Source organism: Trachurus japonicus, chromosome 23, assembly GCF_045865225.1.
Source record: "Trachurus japonicus isolate A0001 chromosome 23, Traja_1.0".
Taxonomy (NCBI): Eukaryota; Metazoa; Chordata; class Actinopteri; order Carangiformes; family Carangidae; genus Trachurus; species Trachurus japonicus.
The window spans coordinates 1,662,043-1,675,235 of NC_140929.1; the positions used below are offsets into that span (position 1 = coordinate 1,662,043).

Below are 13,193 nucleotides of genomic sequence, written 5' to 3' on the forward strand. Positions count from 1 at the left end.
CAAACGGTGTCCTAGCCTGTCCTACAGTAAACATGGTATACAAAATAAAAAGAGGAGTAAAGCAATATATTAAGCGGCAATATATATTTAAACATCAAAGATGTTCAATCAAACCCACATAGTTTGAAACAACGTTCAAAACACACACAGCTCACAACTAAGCATATAAAGCCCGCTAGCTTAATGCTAACGTGTAATGTAAAGCACCATAGACGGGCTAACGGAAATTAGCATCGGCTATCGCCAATTCGCGGCAACCGAGCCACAGCAGTAAGCTGCTAAAAACTGTTTTAATTTCGGCTTTAGCGCTGTTAAACGTGGCTGGTTAAATTGTTTTGGGGAGATAAATGTTGGTCTCATTGATGAAATTAACTGTGGCAGTGGCGTTTGTTTGTTTGAATGAACAGTGAGCAGAGCTGCCCCTGGTCTGTATGGGTCTGTATTTCTATGGGGGAGTCCTCGCCACTCAGTCGCTCTGGTCGGCAGTCGGGGCGGTCACAGTGTGTTTCACTTTTTCCTTTCTCCCGACGAGAGGCGACAGACTCGTCGGCCAAAGCCGTCGGCGTCGGGACGCGTCGTGGCGGTGTGTTCCTGGCTTAACTCCTCAGGCCTGGACTCTGCTGTCCATTTACATCTCAAGGAGAAAGCCCACTCCTTTGAGGACAGCAATGTCCAAATCCTAGACAGAGAGGATAGATGGTTCGAAAGAGGAGTTAAAGAAGCCATCTATGTAAAAGTAGAGAAACCATCCCTCAACAGGGGAGGGGGTCTCAGACACCACCTATCTCCAATTTACAATGCTGCCCTTTCATCCCTTCCCAGGAGATTCAACAATCTAGCCTCAAAGAACAACCACTGTTCACAAGTGGCAAGTGCCTCCAACGACTGTCGTTATAACAACATAGGGCACTAACGAAGTGGAAACCAACTTTTCCATCAAAGGCAGTCATTTTAACGACTGTCGTTGGCACTTGGAGCACAAAAGGGAACCAGTGACATCATCACCCTCGTGAACGCCCACACAAGAGGCTAAATACCTGGGTCTCCACACCAGATAGTTGGACCAGTCCCAGCCTGGTCAGATGCTACATGAACTGATGAAGCCTCTTGGATGAAGGTGAAACGTCTTCCTATAGACAAATAACTAAGTCCAGTTGCTTTCGATTTAAACTTCCTTTGAAAAAATTACACATGAATAGATAAAGACTTTATTTATCCTGAGGAGGAAACTCACATGTCCCTCTGCTCCTCTGGAATAATAATAATAATAAAGATAATGACAATTAGGGATGTGCACGGTTACCCGGGTACTCGAGTACTCGAGTAGCAATCTGGCCAGGGGGTGACTGGGATCTGCTAAAAACAAGCTTGAAATATAGACTTATTAAATTTTTTTCGGAACAATTTCGCATTTCGGGGCTTCAATACAAGACGGACATCACATACGAGCAGCATGGAGGTATTTGGATGTTTTTTGGTGTGTCTTTTTGTTACGAAGACAGTTGGTATCCATTTACAACCGTCATATGGACATGCACTGCTACTGCTGTCTTCAGACCTGAGGTAACCAGACCTGGTCCAGACCTCCAGAGTAGCTCCGTCCTCTCCAACACCAGGGTTTAATCTGTTTGACCATGACATCAAACTAACAGGACCCCAGGAGGCAGATCTTTGCAGGTTTGTCAGAGTCTGAGAGTCTGAAAACTCCCAGAAACTCTTTTCTTGTTCAGACCAGAAAGAAGCTTTTAGAAAGAGAAAGAAGAAAAAAAACAAAAAAAAAACCCTGAGAACATTTGGCCTAATTTCCAGACTGGCTCCGAATCAAAGGAAAAGTTGAACCTCCTCCAAAGCTCAAATAAAGGAGCATGAATAATCACCAAGAATCCTGCCCAAAACAAAACTTCACCCACATGTAAAACTGATCCCAGACCCTCGCAGGAAACCGACCCAACGTTGAGTCCCATTCATGTTGTGTCAGAGACCATTAACGCCGTCGTAGGTTCTGCTCGGGGTTTCTGGACCCGAGTCGGTTCCCTGAGTGGAGCTCAGTCCGGATGACATTTATCTGGAGGGAGGAGGAATGAGCCAATTACGGTGTCGAATCCTTTTATTGTTATGGCTGAATCTGAGCTGCTGTGGTGGACGGAGATCCCGGGCAGCCCAGATGTGCACAGACAGACACACAGCAGCTCTAATCCGCTCAGAGCTCAGAGCCCAGAGTCCTAGGCCCTGTCCCAATTCTCCCCCTAGCCCTAAATATTTGCCCTAACCCTATATTTTGCGCGTTCACGTGTAGGGGCAGGGCCGTTGTATAGGGGAGAAAGGTGATGATAACTCTAGGGGCCCAGCGCCCAGTGGGGCCCATAAAAAACCCCAGTAGTCTAATCTTTGTATGACTGAATTATTCTGCATAAGACCCTGACTAATACTCATAGTACACTGTAAAAACTCTACATCTTTCCAAGAATATTTGTCTTATTTCTTGTCCAAATGTCTCATTTCTAGCCAAAGCTAATCTCTTTCCACTTAAAATAAGACTCATAACCTAAAAATTAACTTGTTTTAGATCATTTTCACTTGTTTCAAACAAATTTTCACTTGAAATAAGTAGAAAAATCTGCCAGTGAAAGCATGTTTTTGTGCTTGTAATAAGGAAGAAAAACTTGTTCCATTATCAGATTTTTTCTACTTATTCCAAGTGAAAATATGCTTGAAAGGAGTAAAAAGTGTCTAAAAACAAGCTACTTTTAATATGATGTGTCTTATTTTAAGTATAATGAGATTTGTTTTGACTAGAAATTACATTTTGACCAGAAATAAGACAAATATTCTTGGTAAGACACTTGACAAGAGACAAATAGTACATGATAATACATACGTAGTCTAAGAAAAAAAAACTGGAAAAGTTAGAGGGAGGGGCCCACTTTAGTATTCTTTAAGGGGGCCCAGAATTCCTCGCAACGGCCCTGTGTAGGGGTAGGGTGTCCCATTACTCTAGGGAGAAAGGGGAAGTGCGATTTTGCCCTCAAAATCAGCCCTCAAAATGTAGTGAGGTCCGATGCGGGCTTAAAACGAAGTGGAAAATGAAATTACCCGTTGTCACGCTCGATCGCCGTTTAGACGAATCTGAAATGCTTGAAGAAACATTACTATTTATCTGTGTGTGTGTGTGTTTTGTGTCGCTATGTGTGGTATTTATTGGGGGAATCACGGTGTCGCATCAGTGGCTGCAACTGACAGGGACAGCTAACGGCGGTAGCTAAGCTAACAGCAGTAGCTAAGCTAACAGCAGGACGTCAGCTGTTAAAACCCTCCCGTTGTGGGACACGACATGAAACTACTCCAGTTAGCTCAGTCATGTTGGAACTCAGATATCCGCTGGAGAAAATTTTTTTTCATGGAGCGTTTATTGAGTCACTGAGTTATTAAAGTTAAACAGGTAGCTAACCGTTAGCCCGGCTAATCTATGATAACCATGACTAATTACAAAAATTGTTTAGACTGAGATAAACAAACACAGCCAACGCAACAGGCAACACAACAGCGGAACCACCAACATTTTTCCTGAATGAAAATAGTAGCACGCTCCACCGGTAGTATTGTAAACACGTGACGTATGTTATCACGTTCGCTACGTTCACTACACTAGTGGTGTCCCATTTCCATAGGGAAAGATTTTCTGCCACTTTCCCTCAACGAGGGGAATTTACGGTTGAGGGCACTCAAAACCAAGTGGAAGATTTAAGGGGGAGAATTGGGACAGGGCCATAGACTGTAAAAAGAATGGACGTAGCGTCCGTGACATCCCCCATTGGTTTTGGGGAGTCGTTTTTGTGACTCCAACATGGCGGCCTGAACAGCGCCATGTTGGATTGGCCGGCCGAGAACCCGCCCACTGGCCTCGAAGCAGCTGTCCACGGAGCTGCTCGGACCTGTCACTCAACGTTTCCGCGCCCTAATTGGCCAGAGTTTTAACCTAATAACAGTAAAACAGTAGAGTTAAAAAAAAATTCACCCCCCTCAGAGTGTGTGCGGGGGTAGAAACTATCGATTGAGAAAAAAAAACGTTCTGACACCAGGCTTTTAACATGTTTATTGAGGATGTAAAATCGGCGATTTTAACATGGGGGTCTATGGGGAATGCTCCCTTCTGACACCAGCCCCCAGAGGAAGAAGAGGGGATTGCAGTTTTTTGAACGCGGAAGTGACTTCACTTCTCAGACCCACAACTGCCCCCTTGACTTTACCTCAACGAGGGGAATTTACGGTTGAGGGCAGTCAAAACCAAGTGGAAGTTTTAAGGGGGGAGAAATGGGACAGGGCCCTAGTCTGGAGCTGCAGAGAGGAATGAGTCAAAAGTCCTGAATGTTCCCCCAGGGTGTGTGCTGTGCTGTGCTGTGCTGTGCTGTGCTGTGCTGTGCTGTGCTGTGCTGTGCAGCAGGGAAACCCATCAGCCATCAGCGTGGGAAACATCCACACAGTTTATATCAGCAGCTGATCCGGGATCAGCGGGACGACCTCATCATAGCTGCTCAGACCCATCTCAAGGTCTTTAGGCTCTGAAGGCTGCACACACAGGGATCAGTTCTCTGTGGTTTTATATTTGTCTAACACACAACAGTCATTATCACTGTTGACGACACACAGACACAGATCTGCACCGCTTCAGAAAACAATGAGGGACTCAGTTTATTTATGGAGCGGATTAAAAAACTGTAAATATGGTTCATCTGCAGTGATTAACCAGCAAATAAAGACAATGAAGATAGTGTTCAGGGAATCATAGAGGAGAAACACAGAAACATACCAAACTATCTAACCTATTGCCTTCTTACCTATCCATCTACCTACCTATACAAACTTCCTACATACCTACCAAACATACTAACAAACTATCTAACCTATTACTTTCTTACCTTCCTACCTACCACCTAAGTACTAACCTACCGTCTTCTACAACCAGAATTGACTGAAATTTGTCTATTTTCGTGTCAAAACATTCAGAAGAGATGTGAAATGAGTCCAATCTACCTACTTACCTACCTATACAAGTAAGTAGTTTACTAAGTACTAAACTACTACCGTCTCACATATACCTTGCTACCGACTAACTTCTTACTACCTACCTACTAGGGATGTGAATGTGTACACATGCAAACGTTTATACGGAATGAAACAGTAAACATTTAATAAAAAATCCCTGAACGATACACGCAATTTTTTATACATATAGGCTATATTTTTATAGGCCTACATTGACCCGAATATAAGACGGTATTTTTTCAGTCGATAAAAGTTTGAAAAAGATGGGTCGTTATATTCGGGGTCTAGATATTTATGTAGCCTACCTATGCAAATCAGCGGGTGACACCAAACAACATCTTCCAAAGCAAGTCAGATGGCGGCCCAACTCTACCGTGTACACGTTTAAGTGGAAAGCATTGCACCGTTTACACGTGTACATATTTTTGTACGTTCACATCCCTACTACCCATGCCTACCTACCTACCTAACTAACTAATTAAGTACTAACCTATACCTACCTTCGTACTACCTTCCTACATTCCTACCGAACCTAACAAAATAACAAACTATCCAACCTATTACCTGCCGTCCTATCTACCTAACTGTGCGTTCACACCATGCTTCCAAAGCATCAAAACGCCGGAAGTCAATTCATTTTCAATGAGAGCCCGGCGACACTGAGCGTCCAAAGCGTCAACAGGCGTCGTCGCGCTTTAAGCTTCCAAAGCGTCACTAGACGAGAAGTTGAGCCCTGGTTAACTTTATGGTAATTAGCTATAACGCGGTTTGGCGGCAACCGGCGGCAGCCTGTCAGAATAGAGATGTCCGTCGGCTGCCTTTCTTTTGTATTTCGGCTCCCCAATGACCAGCGCGATCGAACTTTGACGTCAGTCACGTGACGAGCGACCAAAGCGGCTGAAAATATTTGCAGTTTTGGAAGCTGTCTTGTCTGAAGCCCACCCTCGAGCATTTTTGAAGCTTTTGGTGTGAACGCACAGTAGGCTAACCGTGAAGGTTCTCAGTCATCCAGGTCATCTTCTTGTTGTGGAGTTGTAGTAAAAGGCAACTAGACTTCTTATCTTGTTTGAAGACGTTTCGCCCCTCATCCAAGAGGCTTCTTCAGTTCTGATAGAAGAAGCCTCGAAATGGTCTATCTATCTATCTATCTATCTATCTATCTATCTATCTATCTATCTATCTATCTATCTATCTATCTATCTATCTATCTATCTATCTATCTATCTATCTATCTGTCTATCTATCATTTCTTTCTTTCTATCTATCTGTCAGTATCTATCATTTCTTTCTTTCTATCTATCTGTCTGTCTATCTATCTATCTATCTATCTATCTATCTATCTATCTATCTATCTATCTATCTATCTATCTATCATTTCTTTCTTTCTATCTATCTGTCTGTCTATCTATAGTTTTTTTTCTTTCTATCTATCTATCTATCTATCTATCTATCTATCTATCTATCTATCTATCTATCTATCTATCTATCTATCTATCTATCATTTCTTTCTTTCTATCTATCTGTCTGTCTATCTATAGTTTTTTTTCTTTCTATCTATCTATCTATCTATCTATCTATCTATCTATCTATCTATCTATCTATCTATCTATCTATCTATCTATCCATCCATCCATCCATCCATCCATCTATCTATCTATCTATCTATCTATCTATCTATCTATCTATCTATCTATCTATCCATCCATCCATCCATCCATCCATCCATCCATCCATCCATCCATCCGGTACATAAATACATCCATCCATCCTTCCAGCAGGAGGCAGTACCGTTGTTTCCGCCATCACAACACCACCACCAAAACAAGATGGCGGCGGTAGAGTTCCGTCCTTCCTGCATCGTGTCGCTGTTTCCTCCGCAGAGGAAGAAGCAGCAGCAGCAGCGTGTTGGTGGTTGGTGAACAGCAGCAACATGTCGCCTCCCGGGGGGAAGATCAACAGACCCAAAACTGTGAGTAAAAAACCTTCTTTATGCTAACAACACTGAGACAAAGGAGAGGAGAGGAGCGGGAAAACAGGACGTTTTACCCGCGCGTTTTATTTATTTATTGTGTTGATTCACCGCAGCTGAACAACACGTGGAGAGACAGTTAGCATCAGCAGCTAACACGGCTAATGTAAACACTGTATATGTGTGATGTCATCTGGATTAATGTAAAGTTTTTTAACATAGATTAAGGTTTTGTTTTTCTATATCTAGAGACGGAGCAGCTCAGTTCAAATCCTGTAGTATCACATCAGTAACTTAGCCTACTGAAGTATAAAAGTACTGAACAGTGGAAATACTTATAGTAAAAGTATAGGACATACTAATTCAGTCACTAAAGTTACTGCACAGATGTGTTGTCACATTTATAAAGCTTACCGTAAATTAAAAACGATGATGACCATGAAGTTTTCATCAGTTGTTAAGTCGTTTACAGGTAGAGAAAGTAGTTGACACATGTTTATAGTTGATGTGAACACAGCGACACCAACAGGTCAGAGCGAGAACTACACGTTTTAAACTGGTTTCATAAGAGAAACCATGAAAGATAACTTTATTATACTTTATACTAAAAAAGTCAACGCTTTCCGTGCATTAAATGTATCAATATGGCATTTAAAATAATATAATTTTACCGTAATTAAACAGCTTCAGGGTAATTTACTATTGTTTGAATGCACCGTCATTTTGCAGTGCTATCCTTGTTGTTGTTTTATTTTTTGTGGTTGGTTTTGATATTCTTGTCGTTGTAATTTATTTTGAGTCATTTTTAAAATCATGTTAAATGCACATGAATCTGCACAAAGCAGAATTTCGTTTCACTACCTGTATGGCATGTAGTTGAAATGACAATAAATCAGAGTCTGAGTCGTACTAGTGCTGGTTAAATCAATGACTTGTAACTTGTTCCAGGGAGAATATAACTATAATAATATATTATAATATAACTATAATATTAAAATTAAATTAAACATCACTGAGTTCACCTGTGAACTGACATGGTGGGTGTTGTTGTGGTCTTGTTGTGGTCTTGTTGCAGGAGTTGGGGAGGAACCTTTTCAAGCGGCGGCGAGTCCTGAGCCGCGAGAAGAGGAAGAGGCATCAGATCGTTGGAGCCGTGGTGGACGAGGGTCTCATCACCGTGCACCACCTGAAGAAGAGGAAGTCAGTCAACAACACACACACACACTGAGACAGAACCACTGATCATTAAACTTGATCGACTATTGATTAGTGTTGTCACGATACCGGTACCAACATGTTTTTCGATACTTTTCGATACTTTTCCAAATAAAAAGAGAACACAAAAAATGTCATTATTGGCTTTATTTAAATAGAAAATCTTAGAACTATAACATATGCATCAGTAAATAATCAGTAAATCAGTAAACAGTCACTGCTGCTGCAGGATTCAATTTCCATCTATATTAATCTAAACTCTTCCTAAATTAAAACATTAGTGGTCTGTTTAAAAATGAATATCAACTTGTTTTCTTTGCATTATTTGAGGTCTGAAAACACTGCATCTTTTTTGTTATTTTGACCAGTAGCCTTTCTTATCAGTAGTTTATAGAATGAAACACAAACGTTCATGTTACTCAAACACACACCTATTGTTTCCCATACGTAGACCAAATTGATTCTGCTTTTTTTTGCCCCCATTAAAGCAATATCGTTTTGTTTATTTATCTCTGCGTAGCGCTGCTTCGCTGTGTTCACTCACTCACAGAGAGAGAGAGAGAGAGAGAGAGAGAGAGAGACACAGACAGACAGAGCATGCAGCCAGTGGTGGTGCCCGGTAGAAACGAAACTTATCAACCAGCAGTGTTTGCATTAATTAATGAGTCTGTGGCGGCCCGTCTCTCTCGCGCGCGGCGCACACACACACACACACACATAAACACAGGCACATGGACAGGTGGCGCTGTAACGGTAATAAAAAAAAACACCTTGCTTGTTTGTGACTCGCTCGTCTCGGCTCAAATTACAATGCGGCGACTTCACGTGGCGACGTCACCACTGCCAGCGGCGCAAAATGAAAGTACCGGTCCCCATCTAAACGCAGTATGGTACCGTTAAATGCGTCAGTACCCCGGTACCACTCTAGTACCGGTATACTGAACAACCCTACTATTGATTAAAGATGTTGGACTTTGTTTTGTCCTCAGGTCGAGCGCCAGAGCGAACATCACTCTGTCTGGGAAGAAGAGACGGAAGCTGCTGAAGCAGCTGCACCACATGCAGCAGGAGAAGAGCGGGATGGACGGTAAACAGCATTAACAACAGGATTATATTATGGGATGGAACCAGGTCCGTCCAGATTACAGCAACGCAAGACGAGTCACAAAACCACAGTAACAATATAGAGCTGAAAATAAGTGAAATATAAGATACAGGGCTGCAACTAACGATTATTTTCATTATCAATTAATCTGTTGATTATTTAAATGATTAATCGATCAGTAGTTTGGTCAATAAAATGTTTAAAAATGTCTAAAAACATCAATCAGTGTTTCTCAAACCACCAGACGACATCGTCCTCAAATGTCTTGTTTTGTCCACAAACCAAAGAGAGACTCAGTTTATTGTCATAAAGGAACAAAGAAACCAGAAATATTCACATTGAAGAAGCTGCAATCAGAGAATCTGGACTTTTTTTCTTTTAAAAAACTACTCAAACTCATTATTGGATTATCAAAATAGTTGATTAATTGATTGATTGTTGCATCTCTAATATATAATATTGAAATATAAAGACAGGGTATCCGCGGAGTCTTGAAAAGTATTAAAAGGTGATAAATCAATTTGGGGAAAATGAAGACCCTTAAAAAGTATTAAAAAGTCTTTTCACAACTTTATTAAGTCTTCAATTTTGACGGTATGTTTTCTGAATTAGCAGTCCAAGAGTTTGAGTCCTAAAAAACATTGTAAAAGTGTGAGAATTTATTCATTTTAAAAAAACAATTTTGATAAACTTTGCCTTATCCCAGCCTATTTTGAATTCTGTTGTATCATAGTGGTCTATAGTCTTTATCACAAACTAAAACTGTTAGGTTAAAAGTGTCACTGATGTAAATGGTTACAGCTTGAAGCGGCGGTGAGGTATTAGAAAATATTGATAAGGTCTTGAAAAAGTCTTAAGAAGGTTTTAAAATTAACTTAAAGATTCCTGTATAAACCCTGAAAGAGCACAAGGTGTTTAAACGTCTCCATCTGTTGGTGTGTGTGATCGCTGCTCCATAACACACTGAGTCTGAGGGGAATTAAATGAATCGATATGAGACAGGATGTGTCATTAATTGATGATCTTTAAATCTGTTTATGTTTTTTTTTCCTCCTCAGTTGAAGCTGCAGCTGCACCACCACCGAAGAAGAAGCAGGAGTCGACAACGTCAACGTCAGCGCCGTCCAAGAAGAGCAAGAAGAAGAAGAAGGCAGCGGCAGCAGCAGGAGGACGAGGAGCTCAGGGAGACGTGGAGATGGCAGATATGGAGTAAAGAGAGGACAGAGACACGTCTTTGACCCGATGGACAGTTTGGACGCAGCTGATCGATTTGATTGATTGATTGATTGATTGATTGACTGACTGGTTTCTGAAGGCAGAGCTGTGATTCTAACAGTTTGTGTCCAGGTGAGAAACATCGGTAACACTTTACTTGACATAACAGCTGTCATAAACATCAATGAATACTTCTGACAGCTGTGGTTAAGTGTCATTCAGTAAGTTATGTCACTTTTAATGCAAAGTTGACATTGTTTGAGATGTCCTTGTCCTTATATTTTTTAAAGTTTGTCCATTAGGTCTGCTATGACATGATGTTTAAATTGTCTTTATGTCAAGTTGTCAGAACAAAAACATCTCAAACATTGTCAACTTTGCATCAAAAGTGACATAACTTACCGAATGACACTTAACCACAGCTGTCAGAAGTATTCATTGATGTTTATGACAGTGTTATGTCAATCTTATGAATACCCATTCAAGTAAAGTGTTACCGAAACATCTGTCTGCAGCTGTTGGACTCGGTCGAGGGGACGTCCTATAAGAGGCAGGTACGGAAGCCCCGTGCTGCCAAAACAAACACATTCAGATTATTTTATTAAATCAAATCAATTTCTGTCTCTTTATCTAAAAATCCAAATTATTTTGACGCGTTTTCTCCAACATCAACATGAAAAGTCGTTTATTGTTCCTAAAACTGAACCAGTCGTGTTTGTCTGGAGGTGAACAGCCTTAAAACAGCAGATTTAAAGGGATAGTTCAACATTATTTTGGCAAATTGGCCCCATTGCCATAATCCCTATAGTCATAGCAGTGGGTTCGTTACCTTTAATTGTTGGTGCAAGCTGTTTTTAGAATGGCGGAGCAGAGCCGTGAGCTGCTCAGAGCTACGCTACGGAGGCTCATTATGGGATTTCTTGGTTTCTCTCATCAAACTCATCAAATACACAATCCAACAACGTTACGAGACGGAGTTGTAAAAACAGCTTGCACCGACAATTAAAGGTAACGAACCTACTGCTATGACTATTGGGATTATGGCAATGGGCCAGTTTGACAAAATGTTGAACTATCCCTTTAAACTGGAGCAGCTTCACTCAGTGTTAATGAACATTTCTGAGCTTCAGTTTCACACTGAAATATAAAAGCTGTAATAAATCTGATTGAGTGAACATCAGTGTTGACGTTCATCTCAGTCTCTGTGGTTGTCGTTACTTTTTTTTTTATTTCTCTGTATTTTTGTCTGTTTTTTTTTTCTTCCTTCATATAAAACATGGTTTAAAAAACAACCTTTGACCTGATTTTTGATCATTTTGATTGATTTCTTCTCTTCATAATGATGAGTGTCTAGTCTACATGTGTTGGTGTCAGACAGAGGTTAATAATAAAGTGAAGTATTTATCTCTGGTTTAATAAAAAAAAATAATAATAATAAAGCTGTGTGGTGTTTTTTTTCCTGCAGACTGAATAGAAGTGGAGCAGGAAAGATTTCCTCTCAAACGTGTTGTTCATGTTCAGGATCTTCAATTATTGATGAAGCTGCATGTGAATTCATCATCAGCACGGGTTTTTTTTTATTTTGTATTTTTATTTATTTATTTAAAGCGTTTTCAGAGGAAACTGCAGGATTTTAATTTCTACCTGAGCTTTTTGTCTGTGTGTGCATGTGGATTTAGCTCATTAGTGGAGAGATAATTAGAGACGGGGGTGTTGTGGAGTCTGGTTTTGGGGATGCATGCTCCATCTCCCCCCCTCCTCCTCCTCCTCCTCCTCCTCCTCTCCTCCTCCTCCTCCACCAGAGGACAAAGACTAAAATGGGTCAGACTCTGGAGAGAAGCGCATCTTCCGCACCAACCAGCCACCATCATGTAATGTAGTTCACCACCACCATCACCACCATCATCATCCTCATCCTCACCACCAGCAGCACCAGCAGCACCGGTAAAAACTAAAAACCTAACCCGGGATTTCGGCTTCGACTTCCCGCTGATGTGACCGTGGGAGACGGAGGAGGAGGAGGAGGAGGAGGAAGATCCAGCCCGGACAAACACCGCTTCATCCGGGGAGGATTTCTGCTTCTGCACCTCAGCGCCGGTGGTTGTTATTGCTGCTGTTTTTATTTTATTTTATTTATTTATGCATTTTTTTTTTTATTATTATTATTGCTGTGATATATCGTGATTTGATGGATGATGACCTCTGGGGATGAAGCTGCTCTGACTGGGACTGGTGGTTTGACTGACTGGAGCTCCGGGCTCAGACACCGACTCCTCCGCTGCTGCCTGGCCGACGGATGGTGATGGAAGCCCGGCAGAGTTAAGCTGCTTCCCCCGCTGAAGAGAGAAACAGAGAGATAGAAAGGTAACATTACATTATCTGACCCACATTAGCTCGGCTCGGCTCGGCTCGGTTCGGCTCTGTGTCAGTAATGACCCGGTAACATTAACATCAGCTCCATTAAAACAAACCAGCAGCAGCAGCAGCAGCAGCGACGTGTTCGGACGGCAGGTGGTTTCACCGGCGAACCGACAAAGCGAACCGTTACACAAAGGCGGCGGTTCGCTGCGTGTTGACCGACCGGGCTGGAGCTGCTCGACACGGACGGAGCTTCACGGCCTTCAGCCTTCAGCCTTCAGCCTTCAG

The 13,193-nt window shown here is 41.7% G+C and overlaps 1 protein-coding gene across 1 annotated transcript; it reads left to right on the forward strand.

The window, feature by feature from the left end:
• The first annotated feature begins 6,865 nt into the window (after positions 1-6,865).
• c4h11orf98 (chromosome 4 C11orf98 homolog) lies at positions 6,866-11,839 on the forward strand. The gene is made up of 4 exons (XM_085769532.1): positions 6,866-7,012; positions 8,088-8,212; positions 9,217-9,314; positions 10,391-11,839. The coding sequence occupies exons 1-4, from the start codon at positions 6,974-6,976 to the stop codon at positions 10,543-10,545; spliced, it is 417 nt and encodes a 138-aa protein (XP_085625658.1). The 5' UTR covers positions 6,866-6,973; the 3' UTR covers positions 10,546-11,839.
• Positions 11,840-13,193: the final 1,354 nt, after the last annotated feature.